Source organism: Salvelinus fontinalis, chromosome 33 (assembly GCF_029448725.1).
Source record: "Salvelinus fontinalis isolate EN_2023a chromosome 33, ASM2944872v1, whole genome shotgun sequence".
NCBI classification, from domain to species: domain Eukaryota; kingdom Metazoa; phylum Chordata; class Actinopteri; order Salmoniformes; family Salmonidae; genus Salvelinus; species Salvelinus fontinalis.
The window spans coordinates 36756199-36783165 of NC_074697.1; the positions used below are offsets into that span (position 1 = coordinate 36756199).

A 26967-nucleotide genomic window follows, 5' to 3' on the forward strand; every position below is an offset into this window, starting at 1 on the left:
TCTCACCTGTAGGCATGTTCAACAAAAGGTAGTCCATTCAAATTCACAGAGGTACTCTAACATTGACTTCCATATTGTATCGCAGATAAATAGTGCCCTCTGTTGTTGACACAGTTGAACAACATATCCACATTGCTGAGGCACATGCATACAAAAACACTCAAACTTCAGTTACAGGGCATGGAAAACACATATTATTACACCAAATAGTACTTTAAAGATACAAATATAGTTACTATGTATATAGTAGCTCTTTTACACTATCAAATGTAATTTAGGGATAGCTTAGAAACTGCAATAAACAAGCAAAAGGCCTGAGTGTAGCTTCATAGCAATGTATACAAGGTACAGCAATAGCTTATCAGTAACTGCATCAATAAAGGACCTGAAAGAACATTTTAGTGGAGGATCTTTTGTACCTTTTTAGACATGGACACAGACTCATAGCCACGGGAAGTAGGGGTGCAGCAGCACCCCCTAATTAAAAATAAATACATCATTATATATATATATACATACAGTGCCTTTGGAAAGTATTCAGACCCCTTGACTTTTTCCACATTTTGTTACGTTACAGCCTTATTCTAAAATGGATGAAATGAAGAAAAAAAAAGCCTTAGCAATCTACACACAATACCCCATAATGACAAAGCAAAATGTTTTGAAATGTTTGCTAATTTATAATTAAAAAAAAAACTGAAATACCTTCTTTACATAAGTATTCAGACCCTTTGTTATGTGACTTGAAATTGAGCTCAGGTGCATCCTGTTTTCATTGATCATCCTTGAGATGTTTCTACAACTTGATTGGAGTACACCTGTGGTAAATTCCATTGATTGGATATGATTTGGAAAGGCACACACCTGTCTATATAAGGTTTCACAGTTGACAGTGCATGTCAGAGCAAAAACCAAGCCATGAGGTCGAACGAATTGTCCGTTGAGCACTGAGACAGGATTGTGTCAAGGCACAGATCTGTGGAATGGTACCAAAAGATTTCTGCAGCATTGAAGGTCTCCAAGAACACAGTGGCTTCCATCATTCTTAAATGGAAGAAGTTTGGAACCACCAAAACACTTCCTAGAGCTGGCCGCCTGGCCAAACTGAGCAATCGGGGGAGAAGGGTCTTGGTCAGGGAGGTGACCAAGAACCCGGTGGTCACTCTGACAGAGCTCTAGAGTTCCTCTGTGGCAATAGGAGAACCTTCCAGAAGGACAACCGTCTCTGCAGCACTCCACCAATCAGGACTTTATGGTAGTGACCAGATGGAAGCCACTCCTCATTAAAAGGCACATGACACCCCACTTGGAGTTTGCCAAAAGGCACCTAAAGACTCTCAGACCATGAGAAACAAGATTCTCTGGTCTGATGAAACCAAGATTGAAACCATGATTGGCCTGAATGCCAAGCGTCACGTCTGGAGGAAACCTGGCACCATCCCTACGGTGACGCATGGTGGTGGCAGCATCATGCTTTGAGGATGTTTTTCAGCGGCAGGGACTGGGAGACTAGTAAAGATTGAGGCAAAGATGAATGGAGAAAAGTACAGAGAGAACCTTGATGAAAACCTGCTCCAGAGCACTTAGGAGCTCTGACTGGGGGCGAAGGTTCACCTTCCAACAGGACAATGACCCTAAGCACACAGCCAAGACAATGCAGGAGTGGCTTCGGGACAAGTCTCTGAATGTCCTTGAGTGGCCCAGCCAGAGCCCAGACTTGAACCTGATCGAACATCTCTGGAGAGACCTGAAAATAGCTGTGCAGCGACGCTCCCCATCCAACCTGACAGAGCTTGAGAGGATCTGCAGAGAAGAATGGGAGAAACTCCCCAAATACCGGTGTGCCAAGCTTGTGGCGTCATATCCAAGAAGACTTGAGGTTGTAATCGTTTCCAAAGGTGCTTCAACAAAGTACTGAGTAAAGGGTCTGAATACTTAAGGCAATGTGATATTTCATTTTTTATTTGTAATAAATAACAACAAAAAACTATTTAAAAAAAAAAAGGTTTTTGATTTGTCATTATGGGGTATTGTGTGTCGATTAATGAGGGGGAAAAACTATTTAATAAATGTTATAAGGCTGTAACGTAACAAAATGTGGAAAAACTCAGGGGGTCTGAATACTTTCCGAAGGCACTGTGTGTATATACAGTACTTGTCAAAAGTTTGGACACCTACTTATTCAAGGGTTTTTCTTCATTTTATTTTTTTCTACATTGTAGAATAATAGTGAAGACAAACTATGTTTAACACTTTTTGGTTGCTACATGATTCCATGTGTTATTTCATAGTTTTGATGTCTTCACTATTATTCTACAATATACACTGCTCAAAAAAATAAAGGGAACACTTAAACAACACAATGTAACTCAAATTCAATCACACTTCTGTGAAATCAAACTGTCCACTTAGGAAGCAACACTGATTGACAATAAATTTCACATGCTGTTGTGCAAATGGAATAGACAACAGGTGGAAATTATAGGCAATTAGCAAGACACCCCAATAAAGGAGTGATTCTGCAGGTGGTGACCACAGACCACTTCTCAGTTCCTATGCTTCCTGGCTGATGTTTTGGTCACTTTTGAATGCTGGCGGTGCTTTCACTCTAGTGGTAGCATGAGACGGAGTCTACAACCCACACAAGTGGCTCAGGTAGTGCAGCTCATCCAGGATGGCACATCAATGCGAGCTGTGGCAAGAAGGTTTGCTTTGTCTGTCAGCGTAGTGTCCAGAGCATGGAGACAGGCCAGTACATCAGGAGACGTGGAGGAGGCCGTAGGAGGGCAACAACCCAGCAGCAGGATCGCTACCTCCGCCTTTGTGCAAGGAGGAGCAGGAGGAGCTCTGCCAGAGCCCTGCAAAATGACCTCCAGCAGGCAACAAATGTGCATGTGTCTGCTCAAACGGTCAGAAACAGACTCCATGAGGGTGGTATGAGGGCCCGACGTCCACAGGTGGGGGTTGTGCTTACAGCCCAACACCGTGCAGGACATTTGGCATTTGCCAGCGAACACCAGATTGGCAAATTCGCCACTGGCGCCCTGTGCTCTTCACAGATGAAAGCAGGTTCACACTGAGCACATGAGCACATGTGACAGACGTGACAGAGTCTGGAGACGCCGTGGAGAACGTTCTGCTGCCTGCAACATCCTCCAGCATGACCAGTTTGGCGGTGGGTCAGTCATGGTGTGGGGTGGCATTTCTTTGGGGAGCCGCACAGCCCTACATGTGCTCGCCAGAGGTAGCCTGACTGCCATTTGCCATTAGGTACCGAGATGAGAACCTCAGACCCCTTGTGAGACCATATGCTGGTGCGGTTGGCCCTGGGTTCCTCCTAATGCAAGACAATGCTAGACCTCATGTGGCTGGAGTGTGTCAGCAGTTCCTGCAAGAGGAAGGCCTTGATGCTATGGACTGGCCCGCCCGTTCCCCAGACCTGAATCCAATTGAGCACATCTGGGACATCATGTCTCGCTCCATCCACCAACGCCACGTTGCACCACAGACTGTCCAGGAGTTGGCGGATGCTTTAGTCCAGGTCTGGGAGGAGATCCCTCAGGAGACCATCCGCCACCTCATCAGGAGCATGCACAGGCGTTGTAGGGAGGTCATATTGGCACGTGGAGGCCACACACACTACTGAGCCTCATTTTGACTTGTTTTAAGGACATTACATCAAAGTTGGATCAGCCTGTAGTGTGGTTTTCCACTTTAATTTTGAGTGTGACTCCAAATCCAGACCTCCATGGGTTGATAAATTTGATTTGCATTGATACTTTTTGTGTGATTTTGTTGTCAGCACATTCAACTAAAGAAAAAAGTATTTAAAAGAATATTTCATTCATACAGATCTAGGATGTGTTATTTTAGTGTTCCCTTTATTTTTTTGAGCAGTGTAGTAAAAATAAAGAAAACTCTTGAATGAGTAGGTGTGTCCAATCTTTTGACTGTTACTATATATATATAGAAAACAATATATAAATGCAACAATTTCAACGAGTTTACTGAGTTACAGTTCATATAAAGAAATCAGTCAATTTAAATAAATGTATTAGGCCCTAATCTATGCATTTCACATGACTCGGCAGGGGCGCAGCCAATCAGAATTCGTTTTTCCACACAAAAGGACTTTATTACAGACAGAAATACCCCTCAGTTTCATCAGCTGTCAGGGTGGGTAGTCTCAGACGATCCCGCAGGTGAAGAATCTGGATTTGGAGGTCTTGGGCTGGTGTGGTTACATGTTGTGGTCTGCGGTTGTGAGGCCGGTTGGATATACTGCCATATTCTCTAAAACGATGTTGGAGGTGACTTATGGTAGAGGAATTAACATTCAATTATCAGCTCATGAAACATGGGACCAACACTTTACATGTTGGGAAGGATATTTTTTTCCACAAAAGTAGTCCTGTATTAGCGGACCGACATAACCCCCCCAACCAATTCCTGCAGCTATGGACAGGCTGGGTTTAGATGTCGAGGGGGTTAAGTGCAGAGTAGGCCGCATCACTTCAGTACACTCCTGCCAGTGAGGACAGGAGGGTACAGTACTGATCTGGGATCTGGAGGAAGGAGAAGAGAAGGGAATTTAGCATCCATGTGTGTAAAGTGTGTGTGTGGGGGAGAGGGTAGCAGTTGCGCAGGCCAACAGCAGACATGGGCCTGAGTTTGGCCAACTTCTCCTCAGTCTGCTGACTGACCCTCTGACACCTCTCAACTCTACATGGACAGCAGGGGGAGTGGAATAATCATCATCATGGTGAAACTAAATAAAATGGGTCTGTTTTTACAAACTTTTATTTGCCATCCTGAGACAATACTGTTATATACAAAAGTCAATTTGATCAGACAGAATGACAATCAGATCTGGCAAGGACACAATGGCCTGATGTTATTTAAAAACCACAGTGAACATCAGCTATGTTACAACACCATCCGCTTGTTTTATTTATTTTTTACCAAATTGTCATTAAATGTGTAATATTTTAACTGTGGCGATTTAAAATGATGACAAGTATATTATGAATGTATGACTACACATGGTACCTCGAGGCCACGGGGCTCCAACCCTGTTCCTGAAGCACTAGCGTCCTATAGGTTCACTCCAACCCTGATATAGCACACCGGATTCTAATAATTAGCTGGTTGATAAACTGAACCAGATTAGTTACAGCTGGGGTTGGAGTGAAAATCTACAGAAGGGTTGTTCTCCAGGAACAGGGTTGGAGCCCTGCTTTAGGCAGTAGTACCCATAGAACACATGTTATTTAGAGCGGTTAGAAGTTTGTTAGGTCAACTCAAAACAGACAGTCTCTGTGTACATTTCACTAAGAGTGTCTTTGTTAGCTGCAGAATAGCAAACAGCCATCACAACTTCAATGGTATATGGATAGGCTTCCTCTACCACAATATTTGACCTAATACTATGCTACGACAAGCCACTTGGTTCAAGCTCAGGTTGTCCTGCAGAAAACTGACTCAGGATTAAAGACTGAAGCGATCCTTCATTACAATAGAAAAACTATCAAAAGTGATTTTGTCATTAGAATGATCATTTGATTTAGTGGTTCTCAACATATGAAAGTATCTCTTGGCAATTTCCTGAGATTGATCAATAAACATCAACATAACAAAGTATTTATCCTTTCATTCAGTTGTACGGCAAAGAGGGTTTCCACCCAATTGCCAATGTTATAGTATTGTTAAAATTCCTCCTTCTTGCACATTAGCCAGGTCATTTTCACAAAGGTCAATGTAAAACTGCTGCTTTCAAAATGTATGTTGTGTTTTTTCTATACATTGGGTGAATTGAAATATAAAATGTTTCCCTTTAAAATTCCTTTATCACTTTGACAAGTGATAAAGCCTTGACGGTGTGATAGTGTAACGTTTTACGAGCCTCTATGACCAGCCAAGAGCAAAGAAAGGAATTAATGAAGGAACAGCTCTATAAAGAATTGAACCCAATGCCGATTCTGCGTATATGATTACTGTTCAGAATGAAACAAAAGCCGGGAAAGGAGATTGGTTGGTTTTGTGTTCCCAATTTGATGACATTTTCATCATGACGATTATACATTTATGGGCGTATAGAAGTTAAGCACACCAACTATTTGTTTTGATAATCAAAAACTTGGAAGTGAAAAAGTAAAATACTTTTCTGAGCAATATTCATTTTTAAAAACATACATAACATTGATAGACAATCTAAGTGCTTTCTAATATCCTGGTTTTAGAGAGAGATGCTTAAAAGATAAAGAAATCTAACCCTTTCACCTCTAGTGTGGGTGACTTTACTAAGCAGAAAGACCTATCTGGACGTGGATTATCAGTGAATAACATTACATGTCTGAAGTAAAAGTCACTCAGCCTGGAATCTTGTTCTAGACATTTATAAACCTTTTAAAAACACTTAAGTCTGTTTAAAGTGCTTTCTGGTGCCCCACTCTACTGACATTAAAGTATGATTGGTGCTGAGGTTTGAGGTTACAAAGCATGCACAAAACACCAATCAGTCATTAGCCAGCCCTTGACACAGCCAGTGGAGGGAGCCGTCAGTGAGACGAGGAGGAGGCGTTGGTATGTGATGTCAGAGCAGAGGGGTCAGCATCTGAGCTGCGATGGGTCAGTATGTTGCTGGGAGGGGTCAGTTACAATGCAGGGCTGGGTCAGTGTGCTGGTAGGAGTAGTGAGTAGTGCAGACACGCCCCCTAGCAGGTGATTGACAGCTGTGGTCAGGTCCATGCAGCCAGCTGGTACAGGAGGGCCCAGGACTGTGTGACTGCTCACCTGGAAAACAGCACAAGACAGGGCCAATGCATTAGTCTGTGATACTCAGCACACAGCCAGACACAGACCAACTAGAACCATAAATCCTTCTCTACTGCCCTTGTTGATAAGTGAAACAGCTTCATACTGTTTTTCACATCTGCATGGGCAAATCAACAAGGGCAGAGGGAAAGGGACAATATGTTGGAGAGGAATTGGGCCGAGCAGTGACACTACACACACGAGCAGAAGCAGGTTAGCTTCTTGCCACTAGGGGGGTGCCATTTCGACATAGCACAAAGTCGTATCCAAATTAAACTGCCTCGTACTCAATTCTTGCTCGTACAATATGCATATTATTATTACTATTGGATAGAAAACACTCTCTAGTTTCTAAAACCGTTTGAATTATGTCTGTAAGTGAAACAGAACTAGACAGAGCAATTCTCCTATGAGGATTTGAAAATGGTGAAATCTGCTTGCTGTTCCCAGACCTGTGGATAACCCTGACTGTCTTCTATTGGTTGAGATGCACTGCATACACCTTCCCCTGGTTGTTAGTGAATAGGGAGAGTTGAAATGGAGTCTCTACGCAGTTCAGAAAGTTGATAAATTGATTGGAATCGAGGTGTCCACCCTTTTGGATCTTCGCGCTGACGCAGAAAGGGTCTTGGAATGTCTTTTTAGAAGCTCTGGTTTTAGAAACTAGATATATCCGGCTCTGTTTTTATTCGATATAGGCGTTAAAGACATCATAATCTTGTTATTTTAAACCGATTTATATCAGTATATTGCGATTTTCGGGCATTTCATTTTCTGACGTTGTATTGAGTTGGGTATCTCTCTCTCGAATGCCATTGTGTACTGCTAATTGCAATGTCGAAAGAAAACATTCTCCAACCCAGCAACGATTCTTTTGGCCAACGGACACCTTTCCCAATATTCTGATGGGAGTTCAGCTAATAGTAAGTACTATTTATGCTGATAATTCGTTGTTCTGTTGAAAAAGTAAAATGCATAAGACGCCATTATTTTCCGTGTAGCCTTGCGCTATCGCACCCTGTATTGCACCCAGTATTGCGCAGTAAGGTTAATTTTAAAAATGTAATTCAGCGATTGCATTAAGAACTAATTTGTCTTTCAATTGCTGTCCACCCTGTATTTTTTAGTCAAGTTTATGATTATTTATTGATTAGACTAGGTGACTCTCCAAGATGGCGCCCAAAATTTTCTGGGGAGCTTGGTAACTTTTGTCATTGTATAAACACGATTTGTGCCGCTAAATATGCACATTTTCGAACAAACTCTATATGCATTGTGTAATATGATGTTACAGGACTGTCATCTGAAGAATTCTGAGAAGGTTAGTGAAAATTAATATATTTTGGTGGTGAATACGTTATCGCTATGTTTGGCTGGAATCAATGCTGTTGTTTGGTTTGCTACTGTGCTAAGCTAATATAACGCTATATTGTGTTTTTGCTGTAAAACACTTAGAAAATCTGAAATATTGTCTGGATTCACAAGATCTATGTCTTTCCATTGCTGTACGCTGTGTATTTTTAAGAAATGTTTTATGATGAGTAATTAGTTAATACACGTTGCTCTCTGTAGTTATTCTAGTCGATTTGTGATGGTGGCTGCAATGGTAAACTATGATTTATACCTGAAATATGCACATTTGTCTAACAAAACATATGCTATACAATAAATATGTTATCAGACTGTCATCTGATGAGGTTGTTTCTTGGTTAGTGGCTATTTATGTCTTTATTTGGCCGAATTTGTGATAGCTACTGATGGAGTCAAAAACTGATGGAGTAATAAAAGAGTCTTTTGCTAACGTGGTTAGCTAATAGATTTACATATTGTGTCTTCCCTGTAAAACATTTTAAAAATCAGAAATGATGGCTTGATTACCAAGATGTTTATCTTTCATCTGGTGTCTTGGACTTGTGATTTAATGATATTTAGATGCTACTATTTACTTGTGACGCTATGCTAGCCTATGCTAGTCAGCTTTTTTACTGGTGGGGGTGCTCCCGGAGCCGGGATTCTGAGTAAGTAGAGGTTAGACAACACATGGACCACACTCAGGAATAGTGTGTGCCGAGTTAGGAGAGCCAGAATTGGTTAAGGAGTTATTAAGTTATTTTACTTAATCCAGAGTGGTCAAATGATCTACTACGCTTGCACATGTTCATTCAGAATGTTAACTACAAACCTCTGAAATGCTTTTCTCAAATGTTTTCATTAAACCCACATGGGATCATATATGGTAGAGCTTCTCTTACAACTATCTCTGAGCCTTCAGAGAAGGTGAGAGGTTGGGAAACCTGGTGAAGAATATCACAGTTGCAGGCCTTTCTTCTTAGTCCAGCACCAGTTGGATGTTTAATAATACATTGATAATAGGTCCTTGCCTTCCTCATGAGTGGGTTGAGAACCTAACGTTTAGCGGCTCTTGTCTGTATTGAGTGTGAGAGGAGGGGGGGAGAAAGGTGAAAGGCCATGGATACTCACTCTGAATTGGAGTCCTTCAGGAGTTTGGCCCTGGCAGAGGCTGAGAGGTTCAGATCTCCTCCTGAAGAGAGAGAGAGAGAGGGAGTAATGGAGAGAGAGTGGCAGGGAGAGGAAAAGAGAGAGAAGGACAGAAAGAGAAAGGGTGGGAGAGAGAATAGGAGAGGGATATCAAAGAGCATGGTTAGTGATGATATCATAAGGAACGCTCCACTGTGAGTGGTTTAATGGTGTCAGGGGGGCAGGAGGCCAGCTCCCATCTCTCTTACCTCGTAGATAATCAACAAAGTACAGCATCACTACCGCGATCAGTGCCACTGAGAGAGAGAGAGAGAGAGAAAGAGACACACATTTATTGGTTGACTCAACACACACACACACACACACACACACACACACACACACACACACAGAAGTGTTACTTACAGCAGACACAGGCGGTGAAGAAGACCTCCAGGAAGAGGTATCCCTTGTTGTCCAGAATAGATCCTGCTGCCATGGAGATCAGAGCCAGGCCCAGGTTCTGGATGGACTGCATGCTGGGAGGTAGGAAGGCCATGCGTCATCATCAACAACAGCAGCATCACCACCACCGTCATCATCAACAATAACTACAACATCAACAGCATCATCATCATCATCATCACAGTCACAAATAATGGATAGAATGCAAACGCCTGTAGGTATGAAGCACTTTTCTGGTTACAGAGAAAGGGTGTGAAGGAGCAGGTGTACTTACAAGCCATAGGCGGTCCCTAGCTGATGCTCTGGCACCACGAAGGCCACCATGGGCCACAGGGCACAGGCCAGCAGGGAGTAGGACAACCCCAACAGAGACTGGAGGACACAGATACACAGTACCGTTATCAACACTGTTACCAACACCATTCACTATACCTGGTTACCCAGTCACAATACACCTACATTACTATATATAAACACAATCTAAAACCTGACTGCATAAGCCAATCCTCTGGAAGCAGGATGTAATTGTCTTGCAGGACTAAACAAAAGTAAGTGTTCAAGGACCCAGTGATCCAAGGTTGCGTGTCCAAATCTGGCCCACCGCTCATCACTGCATACACTAGGTTTCTAGTGAATGTCCTACTAAATGTCTCCAAGGTCATATTCTGCTGTGAACCACTCTGCACCCTTCTACCGGTAATAAAATGGAGAATGGTCATCACCATGGCGATCCAGGGGTTCCAGAAGGTGAAGGCGAGCAACATGTGGGCTATGAGCGTCGTGACGACGGCACACAGCACCCAGATCACGTTCTTCCCTATCCTGTCCACCATGAAGCCCAACACAGGAGAGGCTGGGGCTGAGATGATGTACACAATACTGGGAGAGAAGGAGGGAGAGGGTGGAGAGGGAGAGAAGGAGGGAGAGGGTCGAGAGAGGGGACAAGGGTGGAGAGAGGGGACACGGAGGGAGAGAAGGAGTGGGTGGAGAGAGGAGACACGGAGGGAGAGGAGGAGAGAGGGGACACGGAGGGAGAGGAGGAGAGAGGGGACACGGATGGAGAGGAGGAGAGAGGGGACACGGAGGGAGAGGAGGAGAGAGGGGACACGGAGGGAGAGGAGGAGAGAGGGGACACGGAGGGAGAGGAGGAGAGAGGGGACACGGAGGGAGAGGAGGAGAGAGGGGACACGGAGGGAGAGGAGGAGAGAGGGGACACGGAGGGAGAGGAGGAGAGAGGGGACACGGAGGGAGAGGAGGAGAGAGGGGACACGGAGGGAGAGGAGGAGAGAGGGGACACGGAGGGAGAGGAGGAGAGAGGGGACACGGAGGGAGAGGAGGAGAGAGGGGACACGGAGGGAGAGGAGGAGAGAGGGGACACGGAGGGAGAGGAGGAGAGAGGGGACACGGAGGGAGAGGAGGGGAGGGTGGAGAGAGGGGACACGGAGGGAGAGGAGGAGAGGGTGGAGAGAGGGGACACGGAGGGAGAGGAGGAGAGGGTGGAGAGAGGGGACACGGAGGGAGAGGAGGAGAGGGTGGAGAGAGGGGACACGGAGGGAGAGGAGGAGAGGGTGGAGAGAGGGGACACGGCGGGAGAGGAGGAGAGGGTGGAGAGAGGGGACACGGCGGGAGAGGAGAGAGGGGACACGGAGGGAGAGGAGGAGTGGATGGAGAGAGGGGACACGGAGGGAGAGGAGGAGAGGGTGGAGAGAGGGGACACGGAGAGGAGGAGAGAGGGGACACGGAGGGGACACGGAGGGAGAGGAGGAGAGAGGGGACACGGAGGGAGAGGAGGAGTGGATGGAGAGAGGGGACACGGAGGGAGAGGAGGAGAGAGTGGAGAGAGGGGACACGGAGGTAGAGAAGGAGAGGGTGGAGAGAGGACACGGAGGGAGAGGAGGAGAGAGGACACAGAGGGAGAGGAGGAGTGGATGGAGAGAGGGGACACGGAGGGAGAGATAGTGATTGTGTTTAGAAGGGAGGCAGAGACGCAGTTACAATGTGTTGTGACAGTTCATAGCCTGAGGTGATAAGAGAGCTAAAATAAACCTAATTTGAAGAACTCCTCACAAAAAGTTGAGAGGCACATCCTCACTCTGTCCAAATTGAATCACTCGTCTTATTAGTTACTCCGGCATCTCAGACTGGGGTAAAGAGTTGTGTGTTACCTGTTAATTGCTCTTGCTTCTTGAGGTGAGAAGTTGAACTTTTCAATGAAGAAAACCCTGCAAGGGGAAGACCGACAGAGGTGAGAAGGACAGTCAGTCACACCAGAGTGGTACAGAGTATGTCCATACTATCACTGCAACATATCCCACCACATTAAGCACATCCCTGTTCCTGTTCTATAGGCATTCATTACAACTCAACACAGACTAATGTACTCTTTACGCTGCTATACAGGGCCTTAGGGAGCAACTGACAGTCCCTCAGACTGTTTTAGCACACAATCACACCATCCCTTCCAGCCAGCTACCAAGTAGAGTTGCACCTGGTCCACATATTGGTGAACCGCAGCACATGGTATTGAACAGGCTCCAGCAGCCAGGTAAGTATTGTATCCCAAAAAATATTCTATAACATGTATTTGCTCAACAGGCATCGTCACTCTCCCCGTCCCCCCATATCCCTCTCCCCCCGTATCTCGCTCTCTCTCCCCCTGCCCCCCCACCCATCTCTCGCAGTCTCTCTCTCTCTATTCACTCAAGGTATTTTACATGATGGAGAATAGACATTGCGTTCTAGGGGACAAGCATGAACAAGTGGCAGCACATAATCCCTGATCTACAATCACCTTGCAGCCCAAATACCTACTTGTGATAAAAGCTGGCAATATTGGTGATGGTTTTGACTGATAAGACATGATGGTTTGTGTGCTACTCACTGTCCCAGTCCGATGAAGGGGAAGATGGCCACGTAGTAGCCCACACAGATGATGAAGATGAGCCACAGTGGGAAGGGGAAGTCCTTCACATCGGTCAGCTTGATCACTTCCCCTACACACACACACACACACACAAAACACATGTTCAACACACAGAACCAGTCTTGGCTAAAGCATACCCTTGGGAAAGGAGTGCGACAGCCAGGCAATAACCCACAGGAAGTAGTACTACGACCCGTGACCTCCACCCCTGTCACACTAAAACCAGCCCAGGGAAACGCTGAGCACGGTAGAAACACAGGCTAACTTCCCCAAAATCTATTCTGACAAGATTACATGCAACACAATGAGGAGTTTGAGGTTTCCCAGGTGGATAGAGCTCCTTAAATCAACTAAATCCATCAAGGCAAAATGAGAGGCTAATGGTGACAGGTGACAGAGAAGGAACCTACCCTCTACCACCGCCATCCTCACACCAGCATTGTCAGAACACAGTGGACATGATAACCATAGCACATAGATAATGACCATCATCCCATCCATTATCCTGTGTAGTTCAGCTCTGATTGGGACACACATCAGAGGCAGTCACTGACTGCCGTGTTAGCTCACCGGTCCCTCCCTGTTCCTTGTCGAGGATCCTCTCGGCCCTCTTGTCCAGGTAGCCCAACACCAGAGCACAGACCAGAGAGAATATACATGTCACCCCAGCTGGAAAAGGAGAGAGAGAGAGAGAGAGAGAGAGAGAGAGAGATGGAGAGAGCACAAGCAAGAGAGAGAAAGGGTGAGGGGGGATAAAGGAGAGAGAGACAGGAAAATCATTACATCAGCTATGAACAGGTAGGTGTGGCTCATGAACCTACAGCAGCACAATAGGGTAAGTCCTCAGGAGAAGAGCCTGGCAAGAATCTTTAAAGCCCTGTCTAGTTCAGTCTAAATAAGCATGACTGCTTCCTTTGGGACCAACAGTCAGAGTAATTAGATTAAAAAGTAGCTCAAAAAGTTTGACTTTAGATTTTGTGTCGAGAGCGATTGCCGGAATGCTTTTGATTTCTTGGGGGTGGTCGAAGATCTCTACATCACACTCTCTCTCACATCGCATCCCACCCTCTACAGTAGAGGGGTTTGTAGTCCAATAAATATTCTCTATTAACCAGGTGAAATTTCAGTAAGTGTGGCAAAATCCAGTAGGCTTTGGTTTGAATTAACAGTAGGGTATGGACATATTAGACCCATCTCACAGGCTTAATATTCCTCTGTGGTTTCTGTAAAGCATCAGCACATATCTACTGGGGCTCCATTACTCCATTGTAATGTTACAGGACTGTACGGTTCCTGTTGGAGAGAACACAGACTGCTGGGCTCCTCTTACTCCTGTGGAGCGAGTGAGGACACCCTCCATGAAAGAAGAAGTGAAAAGAGAAGTGAGGCGGAGCATCACAAAACTGAAACCTCTTCCATCACGTGATTCATCAGACAAATGACGGGCGAAAATGGTTTATGTTTTTTCCTCTCCCTCCCCTCTTTTCTCCATCCCTCTCTGTGCTGAGATTGGAGAGCATTTGTAAAAGTAGTGGTATGGTGTTGCAGGCAGGGCTGTCTGGGCTGGAGAGAAATATGTAACCTGAGGCTCAATGTAGACAGCAGGCCTGGGAATTTAGCTCACTCTCCTCCTGATCAAATGTGGACACGCAACTCACTTACACACACACAAAGGGTGGTTCTGTATTATGTCATGCTAATAAAATACTAAGCAGACACACACGTGATCCACGGGTTGACTTATAACCCGCACTCCCTGCGGTTATATCAGCGGGGCGGGTGAGTTTAGGTTCATTCAATATAGTGTGGATGAAGGGCGGGTGAGTTTAGGTTCATTCAATATAGTGTGGATGAAGGGCGGGTGAGTTTAGGTTCATTCAATATAGTGTGGATGAAGGGCGGGTGGAATGAAGAGAAACAATGTTTGTTTTTTTTAATCCATAATTGTATAATTCTGGTGTCCATCTACAGGCTATATTGAGTTTTTTTTATCTGGCATTAGTGCCTAAGATATAGGGCCTAACTGTATGCTTGCCAAATACATGCGCCAATTGCTTTTGGGAACTTGGGCAGAAAAATGTAACATCAATCCACTGAGGATCCACTGAGGCAAAAAGGACGGTGTCGGAGTTTAAATCAATAACCTGCAGAATGGAGAGTTGAAAATAAAGAGAAGGGAGGCCAGAAAAGTAGTCTTTGGGAAAGATTTGGTGAAGTGGTGAAAGAGAATGATAGCACTATGTGTGATGATTGTGAGGCGCTATACAAATTCAACAGCCACAAGACAGGGACTTCAAATATGGCCAAACCGCGTACCAGCAAGTCAGGTCTCCAGCCCCAAGCCCATCTCACATGTACGCTGACAGCAAAAAAATACCACTGCAGGTGAAATACAAGTTTGATGATGATGGTGGTGTGGACTTTTGTTGTGTGGACTTAAATCCCTTTGACATTGTTTCGGGAAAGGGCTTCGCCTCTATGGCGCAGGGACTTATTAACATTGGAGTCCGTAATGAACCTGTCAAGGCCAACTCTGTCATCCCGCGCAGACAGACAGTGTGTGAAAGAACCAGAGGCCACAACAGAGAAGGCTACACGGTCTGAGTCAATCAAGAAGGCTTTAGACGCCGGGGGAGCTGCCATCACCACAGACATGTGGACGGATGACTTCAACAAAAAGGGCACACACTGTGCTTATTTTTTGACAGAAGATTGGCAACTGAAAAGTGATGTCATCGCCACCGTGGAGTTTGACGCCTACCTGAGGAAGAGAACAGAGAACATCCACGAGCAAATCAGCAAGGAACTCAACGATTTTGGAATTCCAGGTGACTGTCTCTGCAAAAGCGTGTCTGTGAGTGACCAGGGCGCAAACATAAACGCAGCGCGACTACCACTGGATCTCTTGCACAGCTCCAGTGCCGAACACAGTCCTGAAACATCAATGCCAAGAAAAGGGAGGCATCAGAGTGTGTTCGTGAAGTCACTGAGATGATGGAAGCAGGCAAGAGCCTTGTGACCTACCTAAAAAGAAGACCGGCGCTGTCGCCAATTTACCCCGTGCAGTAATCCAAGAACGTGGGACTCACTGGAACAGCAAGGCTGACATGCTGGAGTCACAGACACAGAAATATGGCAAATGTTCGAGGACAGAGACCAACTGGATGGAATGAAGGGCATTTACCAGGATGAGCTGAGCCCTCACCGACTTTCTGTCAGTCTTCAAGGCAGCATCTGTAGAGCTAGAAGAAGAGAAGTACCACACTCTCCAGGTGGTGATGCTCTGCTTTTAAAAACAATGCTAAAACAACGCTGTGAGCCAACATGGCGATCCACTCTACATGGTACACATCCACAGGCATCAAAGCTCCTCACCGAGAAGATGCTGCTCACTCAAACTAGCCACGTTCCTGTGCCCAAAATTCAAGACACTGAAGATGCTCCCCAACAAAGAATGAGTCGCCGTGTATGACCAAGCCAGGAGACCGACAGAGCTAGCCGCTCCACTCCCCAGTCAAGTTTCACCACCACGGACCTGCCTTTCGCCGACACTGATGGAGTTTCAGCACCACGGACACAGGATCTCAGCAAAGGTAACTTATTATAATAATAATTAGTATTACTAGGCCTAGTCTTATTAAATATTCACTTTACAGTTGGAAATGCAAGCAACTACTCCGTAAAGAGACCAAGATTTAACTTCACGGACTGGGAGGACGAGAGAGGCCGAAGAGATCGACGAAATCCAGAGGTACAAAGCACTCACTTTTCCCTGGAGGATTGTGTGGAGGAAAGTTTGCTTGCTTTCTGGGAGAAGCAGGAGCGGAGCGTACCTTCCCTCAACTCCGGTCTCTTGCAAAGAGAATTCTCTGCATTCCAGCATCAAGTACATCGAGTGAACACACCTGCTGGGCACGTTATTGAATCCAGGCGCAACCGACTGAAACCTGGCCCAGCAGACTCTATTCTGTTTCTTAAATGAACAGTGCTGCAAAAAAAGCAAGACAAAGTAGGCAATTATAGCCTCCTAACTGGTCAGTGGGTACTTTCATGTTCTAAACTTTGTTGTGTTGTAGCCAATTGATTTTTGAAGCCAATTTTTTTTTTCTCTCCCCCATTCAATTTTTTCTAATTAATTCATATACCGGTATAGGATATTAGCCCACACAGGCGGTCGGCCTACAAGATGTCCATTTATTGTTTCCTTTCAGTAAAATGATAGGCTACTGTTCAATAGGCCTAAGAATTTACAATTGCTCAAGAAAAAAACAGTGTTCATTAAATGTAAAAAAAAAAGTGTTTTTAAAAGAGCCGTGCAGTCGGCCTACAAGAGATCCATTCATTGTTTCACATTTGGTTTTGTTTCAGTAAAACAATAGGCTACTGTTCAATAGGTGCAATGCTTTGTAAATGTTCAAGAGAAATGTAATGGTTCAATAACATGTGCAAGACAAAAATATATATAGATTTTCGATATTTGCGGGCTAGGGTCATGTGTGGGGCTCAGATTTTCACATAGTAACCCATCCGGAATCACCCTACTATCAATTGCTGGTGGGTGCGGCTGAACAAACAGCTGACCCCCACATCACTAAACACACACACACACTTTTAACTCACCGATCATGAGCGAGACTCCCAGAGTGGTGTGTCCTGTGGAGCCTACCATGTCAGCGACACGGTTGTACACCCAGCCCATGATGTTCATGTTGACAGTGCTACCCTGTTGGGGAGGAGGCAACCCAACACTCCCTGATCAGCCACATAAGTAACACCTTAAGAATGTGCTTCTGTATCTATCTACATACAGCGTTATATTTCGCTTCCAGCGTGTTCTTACCAGCCTGGCCATGCTGAGCTGAAGACCAAACACCAAGTTGAGTTCCTTCCCTTTGAACCAGTTCACTGCATAGGTGTTCTGGGCCACAGCCAGAGACTCACCTCCAATCCTACCCAGAGAGAGAGCACTTAGTTAGGGGGAGAGAAGTGGCTTGGAGCTGTAGCAAGGACTAGCTCAGTGACAAAATAGTCTAAAATGCATCTTACCCAAACACAAAGCGTCCAATCTCCATTAACCAGAATAGATCTAGAAGTGCCCCAACAGCAACTATAACCTGTGGAAATACACAGTGGTGGGAAAAGTACTCAATGGTCAGTCGTACTTTAATAAAAGTAAAGATACCTAAATAGAAAATGGCTCAGTAAAAGTCACCCAGTAAAATCCTACTTGACTAAAAAAAGTCTAAAAGTATCTGGTTTGTACAGTGGGGGATAAAACAGTCAATTGTCATACTGGAGTAAAAGTCTAAGTAAATGCTCTACATCAAATTCCTTATATTACGCAAACCAGATGGAACGATTTTCTTGTTTTTATTTTTGGACAGCCAGGGGCACACTCCAACTCTCACATAATTTACAAAGTATTTGTGTGTAGATTAATGGAGGGAAAAAACGATTTAATCCATTTTAGAATAAATCTGTAACGTAATAAAATGTAGAAAAATTAAAAGGAGGCTGAATTATTTCTGAATTCACTCTACATTACCACTGGAAAAAGATCAACTGAATTTGTACTACATATTTTGTAGAAAAGCAGCTCTCAAATACATCTCCATCATGTGGTGTGCACCTACCTGTCCAACGCAGACAAAGAGGGCGAAGATTATGGTTCCTAGCCTACCAGAAGGGGAGAAGCACAGTGACAGAAACTGTTTACAAGGGGATCATTTGAAGTGAATATGAACATGTTCGTCACAATGTTATCGCTCCTTGTGTTGCTGGAGATGACAGCCCTAGTTCATCATAGATTCAGATTAATCCTCCATACACAATTACCTCAGCATCTTTTGTTGTCAGAGGTTCATGGTGAGACTAAGGATTTCCTACTAACACACTGTTACAGTAGGTACATAGGCTGTATTGTCCATGGAGGAGAGTGGGGGGAAAAAACACACCTACAACCAGCATCCACACTAGGGTGATTACAGAATCCGTTACCATATTATACAAATGTGACGTATAAAGGTGTAAATCTCAACTTATGTATTGTACACATACAGTTTCTGCTCTGAGAAGCACAGCACTATGTAGGCGTTATGTGACTGTAACCAGGTAGTCACTGGACACGAGAGATTAAATACCGTGTCTGCGCCAGTACAAGACGGTTATCCTTGGATGGCGATAACCAAGTATTCCATGTAGGGAACAGGTGTCAGTACAGTAGTGTTCAACTAGTAACCTGTGGTCCTACCTGATGCCAAAGACCCTGTCGAGCAGGAAGCCCCCCAGGAAACAGAGCACCACGTTGGGCCAGGAGTACCAGGCATAGAGCTGCATGAACATGGACGTGTTCAGCTTCATGTCCTGGTGCAGACCAGAGAGGACAGAGAATGTCAGTGCATTGGTAGCCCAAATGACTAGAAAGGTCTCTTTAAGAAAGCAAAACAAAGGCCAAAAAAACACCAATATGAACTGTGAGTGCATGGACCAACCATACACTAACTGGTATGACCTGATATTGGTCTGTTGTTTACAGTATTAGAACACCTTTGAGCGCAATGATAAGAGAGAAAGGTAGCTGTGCTAGTTCTAATGGGTCATTTCCTTGTGACACATTGCTTTGTTTCACTTATCAGCAAGCTTACAACATAATGGTGGTGTCATGAAGAGTCAGACATCCATATAATTAGAATGTGTCCATAGAGTTAGAATAACTACAATAACTATAGTTATTTCCCATATTGAAGCATCGGAGGAAGGCTCTGGCATACAGCAGGCTAGGCTACAATGACGACAGAGAGACATGATGTGACAGACAGAAACGTCAGTCCTCCTTCCTCACCTGTATGACTTGAGTCTGCAAAGCAGCTGGGTTATCATAACAGAAGTAACTTCCTGAAACAAAGTAACGCTGTCAGTGGGTAGAATTGATACGGTACATTTTAAACCAGCTCGTATTTGATTGATACAGTCATAGAAGGCTAGTGAACGATAATCAAAGTCTGATATCCAAAAGCAATTAGTCTGATAGTCAGTTAGCTGAATGAAGCATAAACTCTCTTCAAAGAATTTTGTTGCAATTTTGTTGGAACCGCCCTGCTCACCGAATCCCAGAAAGCACATAAAAAGCAGGACGAAAATTCGGTGAAGCAGCCGTCTCGGGTCACAGAGCGCGGACATCGGTCTAACCGATCCGCTTTCATTTCTGGGACCTGAAGACGAAATATCCTCTTCATCGTCCAAAAGGTTCTGTCGCTCCTCCGCCATCTTCGTCTGTGTTTTGGAAAGGAAGGAAAAAGAATAATACGGCGCAGACAGTCATATGACATACACGTGACTCGTCTCGGCTGAGCGCAGCAGTAAAAGGAGTGCAAAGAGTTCAGCAACAAGCGAATGACTATAAAGGGGCAAATCGCTGATCGTTACATATTCTACTTTAGAATATTCAATACAACGGTGATTGCTAAGGCGGGTCATTCATAAATTAGATAATTTAATTCAAATAATTTATTTGAATATATATATATATATATATATATATATACAGATGAAGTCGGACGTTTACATACGCTTAGGTTGGAGTCATCAAAACTCGTTTTTCAACCACACAAATTTCCTGATAACAAACTATAGTTTTGGCAAGTCGGTTAGGACATCTACTTTGTGCATGACACAAGTAATTTTCCCAACCATTGTTTACAGACAGATTATTTCACTTATAATTCACTGTATCGCAATTTCAGTGGGTCAGAAGTTTACATACACTAAACTGACTGTGCCTTTAAACAGCTTGGAAAATTCCAGAAAATTATGTCATGGCTTTAGAAGCTTCTGATAGGCTAATTGACATAATTTGAGTCAATTGGAGGTGTACCTGTGGATGTATTTCAAGGCCTACCTTCAAACTCAGTCCCTCTTTGCTTGACATCATGGGAAAATCAAAAGAAATCAACCAAGACCTCAGAAAAAAACTGTAGACCTCCATAAGTCTGGTTCATCCTTGGGAGCAATTTCCAAATGCCTGAACGTACAATGTTCATCTGTACAAACAATAGTATGCAAGTATAAACACCATGTATAAACACCATCATATCGCTCAGGAAGGAGACGCGTTCTGTCTCCTGGAAATGAACATACTTTGGTGCGAAAAGTGTAAATCAATCCCAGAACAACAGCAAAGGACCTTGTGAAATGCTGGAGAAAACAGGTGCAAAAATATCTATATCCACAGTAAAACGAGTCCTATATTGACATACCCTGAATGGCCGCTCAGCAAGGAAGAAGCCAGTGCTCCAAAACCGCCATAAAAAAGCCAGACTACGGTTTGCAACTGCACAAAGATCGTACTTTTTGGAGAAATGTCCTCTGGTCTGATGAAACAAAAACGGAACTGTTTGACCAAAATGACCATCGTTGTGTTTGGAGGAAAAAGGGGGACGCTTGCAAGCTGAAGAACACCATCCCAACCGTGAAGCACGTGGGTGGCAGCATCATGTTGTGGGGGTGCTTTGCTGCAGAAGGGACTGGTGCACTTCACAAAATAGATGGCTTCATGAGGAAGGAAAATTATGTGGATATATTGAAGCAACATCTCAAGACATCAGTCAGGAAGTTCAAGCTTGGTCGGAAATGGGTCTTCCACATGGACAATGACCCCAAGCATACTTCCAAAGTTGTGTCAAAATGGCTTATGGACAACAAAGCCAAGGTATTTGAGTGGCCATCACAAAGCCCTTACCTCAATTCTATATAATATTTGAGGGCAGAACTGAAAAAGCATGTGCGAGCAAGGAGGCCTACAAACCTGACTCAGTTACACCAGCGCTGTCAGGAGGAATGGGCCAAAATTCACCCAACTTTTTGTGGGAAGCTTGTGGAAAGCTACCTGAAATATTTGATCCAAGTTAAACAATTGAAAGGCAATGCTACCAAATACTAATTGAGTGTATGTAAACTTCTGACCCACTGGGAATGTGATGAAAGAAATAAAAGCTGAAATAAATAATTCTCTATACTATTATTCTGACATTTCACATTCTTAAAATAAAGTGGTGATCCTAACTGATCTAAGACAGGGAATTTTTACTCGGATTAAATGTCAGGAAATGTAAAAAACTGAGTTTCAATATATTTGGCTAAGGTGTATGTAAACTTCCAACTTCAACTGTATATATATATAAACTAACACTGTATACTTATTTTTTGCACTAACAATCACATTTGTCTTTTCTTACTAGCCCTAATTTTGCTGGTAGCTGCTTCATTTTTTTTACTTGCAATGACTGTAATATGTGGTTGTTTTTATCTACTTTCGTTGAATGTAAGTTGCTCTGGATAAGAGAGTCTGCTAAATTACCTAAATGTAAATGTAAGAATCAATAGCCATATATAATTCATTCAAAAGTAATAAAAATGTGCTGGCTACCATTAGCTAGCTAACAGTACACTTGAAATGAAACCACTTTCTGTCAAAATTAGAAATGTGTAATATCTGAAAATGTAGCTAGCTAGACTATCTGTAACATGGAATGACGCTGAAGAGACAAAGCAGGTACGGGGAGTAAAACGTTTAATAAATAACGGACATGGAACGAGATTGGAACAGCGTCAGCAAACAGGTAGCACAAACAAAAGACAATCAATACAGCAGCGGGGAACAGAGCAAGGGAACTGACAAATATAGAGGAGGAAATAAACAGATGATGAGTGAGTCCAGGTGAGTGCAATATTGCAGATGCGCGTGACGAGGGAAGCAGGTGTGTGTAATAGATGATAGGAGTGAGTGATGCAGGGCAGGGGGGGGGGGGGGGAGCAGACGTGACACTATCTTACCAGTAAACATCATGGTTGGACGCGTCTCCTGTCTGATGCCATGCATGGTTGCCGTTAGTTTGACAATATAATCCAGACTGGTGTTTTCTCCATCTCCTTAGCTATCATACTCAAATTTCACTGATTTCAAAACTCGGTCCTCTAGAAAGTGGAGAGCATACACATAACATTAGCTAGCGAGCCAGCCAGCTAACATAAGCTAGCCAACAGTACACTTTAACTTGACATTAGGTTTATGCAGTTTTACTACACAATTTAAAAAAATTAAAGCCACATTCAACACGGTTACCTAGACACACTGACCAGATCCAGTCAGACCAATCCAAATGTATCTTTCGGCATGTCCAGCCCACTCATTATCTCAGCCAAGCACAGCTAGAGGGAAGGTTGCCTCTTTTTCTGTGGCTAAACCAACTAGGCTCGTAATTTAACAATTGTATTTGTATTTATAGATGGCATACAAGTTTGATATTAAGGTACATGAAAGTTCACATGTTCGAGAAGGCATTTCTGCCAAAAAACGCATTTTGATAAAAAACATATTTTTCAGGTTCAAACCGCTCTCCTGTGAAGTCCTGACTTGCGACATACGCCTAGTTCCCTGAATCGGGTCACAAATGATGTCCCACACACATAAACACCATAATATAATTTGTCCTCTGATACACTCCTCCCCAACTATGAAGACAATTAAATTCAGATGATAAGTTATGACCAAATGATAAGGATTCAGACATACAATAGACCTGATAAACTACACTCTTCAAAACAAATGTTGCTTCTGCATTCACTGGACCATGCAACTGTAATGGAGGTGTGAACCACACTCACGGCCTATATCGAATCTTCCATTCCTCTCAAAAAATTTTGAAAAAGCTGTTGCGCAGCAACTCACTGCCTTTCTGAAGACAAACAATGTATACGAAATGCTTCAGCCTGGTTTTAGACCCCATCATAGCACTGAGACTGCACTTGTGAAGGTGGTAAATGACCTTTTAATGGCGTCAGACCGAGGCTCTGCATTTGTCCTCGTGCTACTAGACCTTAGTGCTGCCTTTGACACCATCGATCACCACATTATTTTGGAGAGACTGGAAACCCAAAGTGGTCTACACGGACCAGTTCTGGCCTGGTTTAGATCTTACCTGTCGGAAAGATATCAGTTTGTCTCTGTGAATGGTTTGTCCTCTGACAAATCAACTGTGCATTTCGGTGTTCCTCAAGGTTCTGTTTTAGGACCACTATTGTTTTCACTATATATTTTACCTCTTGGGGATGTTATTCAAAAACATAATGTTAACTTTCACTGCTATGCGGATGACACACAGCTGTACATTTCAATGAAACTGTCAGAGCCGTGTGTATAGGTGGCAGGGAAGTCAGGCGCAGGAGAGTTAAACTGAGTGTAATGGAGACTTTTAATAAATGTCCATTTAACAATGCTCCAAACACGAACAATGTACCTATGTAAAAAATCAACATGGGTACGGGGACACGTCGCACACCTATACATCAATAAACAACAGTTGACATAAAACAATCCCTGACAAAGACATGAGGGGAAACAGAGGGTTAAATACACAAGAGGTAATGGATGGGATTGAAAACAGGTGTGTGGGAAGACAAGACAAAAGCAATGGAAAATGAAAAATGGATCGATGATGGCTAGAAGACCGGTGACGTCGACCGCCGAACACCGCCCGAACAAGGAGAGGCAACGACTTCGGCAGAAGTCGTGACAGTACCCCCCCCCTGATGCGCGGCTCCAGCAGCGCGTCGACACCGGCCTCGGGGACGACCCGGAGGGCGAAGTGCAGGGCGATCCGGATGGAGGCGGTGGAATTCTTTTAACATGGAAGGATCTAAAACGTCCTCCACCGGAACCCAGCATCTCTCCTCCGGCCCGTACCCCTCCCAGTCCACGAGGTACTGAAGGCCCCTCGCCCGACGTCTCGAATCCAAAATGGATCGAACAGAGTACGCCTGGACCCCCTCGATGTCAAGAGGAGGCGGAGGAACTTCACGCACTTCAGCCTCCTGGAGCGGGCCCAGCTTCCGGCAGAGCAGGCGGAGGGGCAGGTTTCGGGTCGAGAGCCAGACCCTGTCCCCTGGTGCGAACACCGGGGCCTCACTGCGGCGACGGTCTGCGCCAATTTTCTGGCGCCTTATGGCGCGCTGAAGGTGGACGTGGGCTGCCTCCCAGGTTTCCTCAGCGCGCAGAAACCAATTGTCCACCGCAGGAGCCTCGGTCTGGCTCTGATGCCAAGGAGCCAGAACCGGCTGATACCCTAATACACATTGAAAAGGAGTGAGGTTGGTGGAAGAGTGACGTAGCGAGTTCTGGGCCATCTCTGCCCAGGGCACGAACTTCGCCCACTCCCCTGGCCGGTCCTGGCAATAGGACCGCAAAAATCTGCCCACATCCTGGTTAACTCTCTCCACCTGCCCATTACTCTCGGGGTGAAAACCTGAGGTAAGACTAACCGAGATCCCCAGACGTTCCATGAATGCCTTCCAGACCCTTGATGTGAACTGGGGACCCCGATCAGACACTATATCCTCAGGCACCCCATAGTGCCGGAAAACGTGTGTAAACAGGGCCTCTGCAGTTTGTAAGGCCGTTGGGAGACCGGGCAATGGGAGGAGACGACAGGACTTCGAAAACCGATCCACAACGACCAGGATCGTGGTGTAACCCTGTGAAGGTGGAAGATCAGTCAAAAAATCCACCGACAGGTGCGACCATGGCCGTTGAGGAACAGGTAAAGGTTGAAGCTTACCTCTGGGCAGGTGTCTAGGAGCCTTGCAGTGGGCGCACACCGAGCAGGAGGAAACATAAATCCTCACGTCCTTAGCTAAAGTGGGCCACCAGTACCTCCCATCAAGACAGCGCATCGTCCGACCTATCCCAGGATGACCAGAGGAGGGTGACGTGTGAGCCCAATAGATCAATCGGTCGCGGACAGCAGACGGAACGTACAGACGACCAGCTGGACACTCAGGAGGAGAGGGCTCTCTACCTGACGCCCGCTCAATGTCCGCGTCCAGCTCCCACACTACTGGCGCCACCAAACACGAAGCTGGGAGTATGGGAGTGGGATCCATGGACCGCTCCTCTGTGTCATACAGCCGAGACAATGCGTCTGCCTTGACGTTCTGGGAGCCTGGTCTGTAAGTAAGGGTAAACCCAAAACGAGTGAAAAACATGGCCCACCTTGCCTGACGAGGATTCAGTCTTTTCGCCTGCCGGATGTACTCCAGATTGCGGTGGTCAGTCCAGATGAGAAAAGGGTGTTTAGCCCCCTCAAGCCAATGCCTCCACGCCTTCAAGGCCTGTACGACAGCTAACAGCTCCCGGTCCCCCACATCATAGTTTCGCTCCGCCGAGCTGAGCTTCTTCGAAAAGAAAGCACAGGGGCGAAGCTTCAGTGGCACACCCGAACGCTGAGAGAGCACTGCTCCTATCCCAGCTTCGGATGCGTCCACCTCCACTATGAATGGCAAAGAGGGATCCGGATGAGCCAACACAGGCACCGAGGTAAACAGAGTCTTCAGGTGTCCAAAAGCCCTGTTCGCCTCAGCCGACCACTTTTTACAGAAGGCGAGAGCCAAATCGGCATATTCAGGGGGAATGCGCACGGTGGAGACCTGGTCTGGACTTTCCACCGTAGTAGCACCAACGGAAACCCCTAAACACCTACCTGAGCACTCTCGCGACCACCCTGTGAGAGCCCTCTGTGGCCAAGAAACAGTGGGGTTATGACAAGTTAACCAGGGTAGGCCTAGCACCACAGAATATGCAGGAGAATCAATAAGGAAAAGACTAATCTTCTCCTTGTGACCCTCCTGCGTTATCATACACAAAGGTGCGGTGACCTCCCTGATAAACCCTGAACCTAATGGTCGACTATCTAAGGCATGAATAGGGAAAGGCATATCCACAGAAACAATAGGGATCCCTAAACTATAAGCTAAATCTTTATTAATGAAATTCCCAGCTGCGCCTGAATCTACTAGCGCCTTATACTGGGAATGCAGGGACAAATCCGGAAAAGTGACAGAGACAAACATTAGTGCGACAGAGGGCTCTGGATGAGAATGGTGCCTACTCACCTGGGGTGATGCCAGAGTGCCCTGCCTGCCTTCTCTATTCCCAGAGGAACCAACCCGGCACCGATCAGCAGTGTGATCTCTGCGACCATAGATGGTGCTCGAGCGGGAACCCCCTCCGGTCTCCCTGCGCACCATCCCTCCCAATTCCATAGGTTCGGGAGAGAGGGTGCGGGAGGATGGAACAACCAGACCCCGATCTAGACGTCCACGAGTAGCCAGCATGTTGTCCAGCCTGATGGACATGTCCACCAGCTGATCGAAGTTGAGGGTGGTGTCTCTACAGGCCAGCTCCCGACGGACGTCCTCGCGTAGACTACAACGGTAATGGTCGATCAGGGCTCTGT

The 26967-nt window shown here is 45.2% G+C and overlaps 1 protein-coding gene across 2 annotated transcripts; it reads right to left on the minus strand.

Moving 5' to 3' along the window:
- Positions 1-4782: 4782 nt before the first annotated feature.
- On the minus strand, positions 4783-19993 carry mfsd1 (major facilitator superfamily domain containing 1). Of its 2 annotated transcripts, XM_055895959.1 has the most exons (16): positions 19783-19993; positions 19521-19573; positions 18930-19042; positions 18313-18355; positions 17726-17793; positions 17520-17628; positions 17300-17402; positions 13250-13348; positions 12638-12749; positions 11922-11978; positions 10479-10635; positions 10031-10128; positions 9718-9830; positions 9561-9608; positions 9295-9355; positions 4783-6792 (listed from the first exon to the last, which is right to left on the minus strand). In XM_055895959.1, exons 1-16 carry the CDS (start codon positions 19943-19945, stop codon positions 6789-6791), a joined length of 1401 nt encoding a protein of 466 aa, XP_055751934.1. In that variant the 5' UTR covers positions 19946-19993; the 3' UTR covers positions 4783-6788. The 2 variants fall into 2 exon arrangements, with proteins under 2 accessions (XP_055751934.1, XP_055751936.1); XM_055895961.1 differs by lacking the exon at positions 4783-6792 and having other exon boundaries at positions 9291-9355.
- Between the last annotated feature and the right edge of the window lie 6974 nt (positions 19994-26967).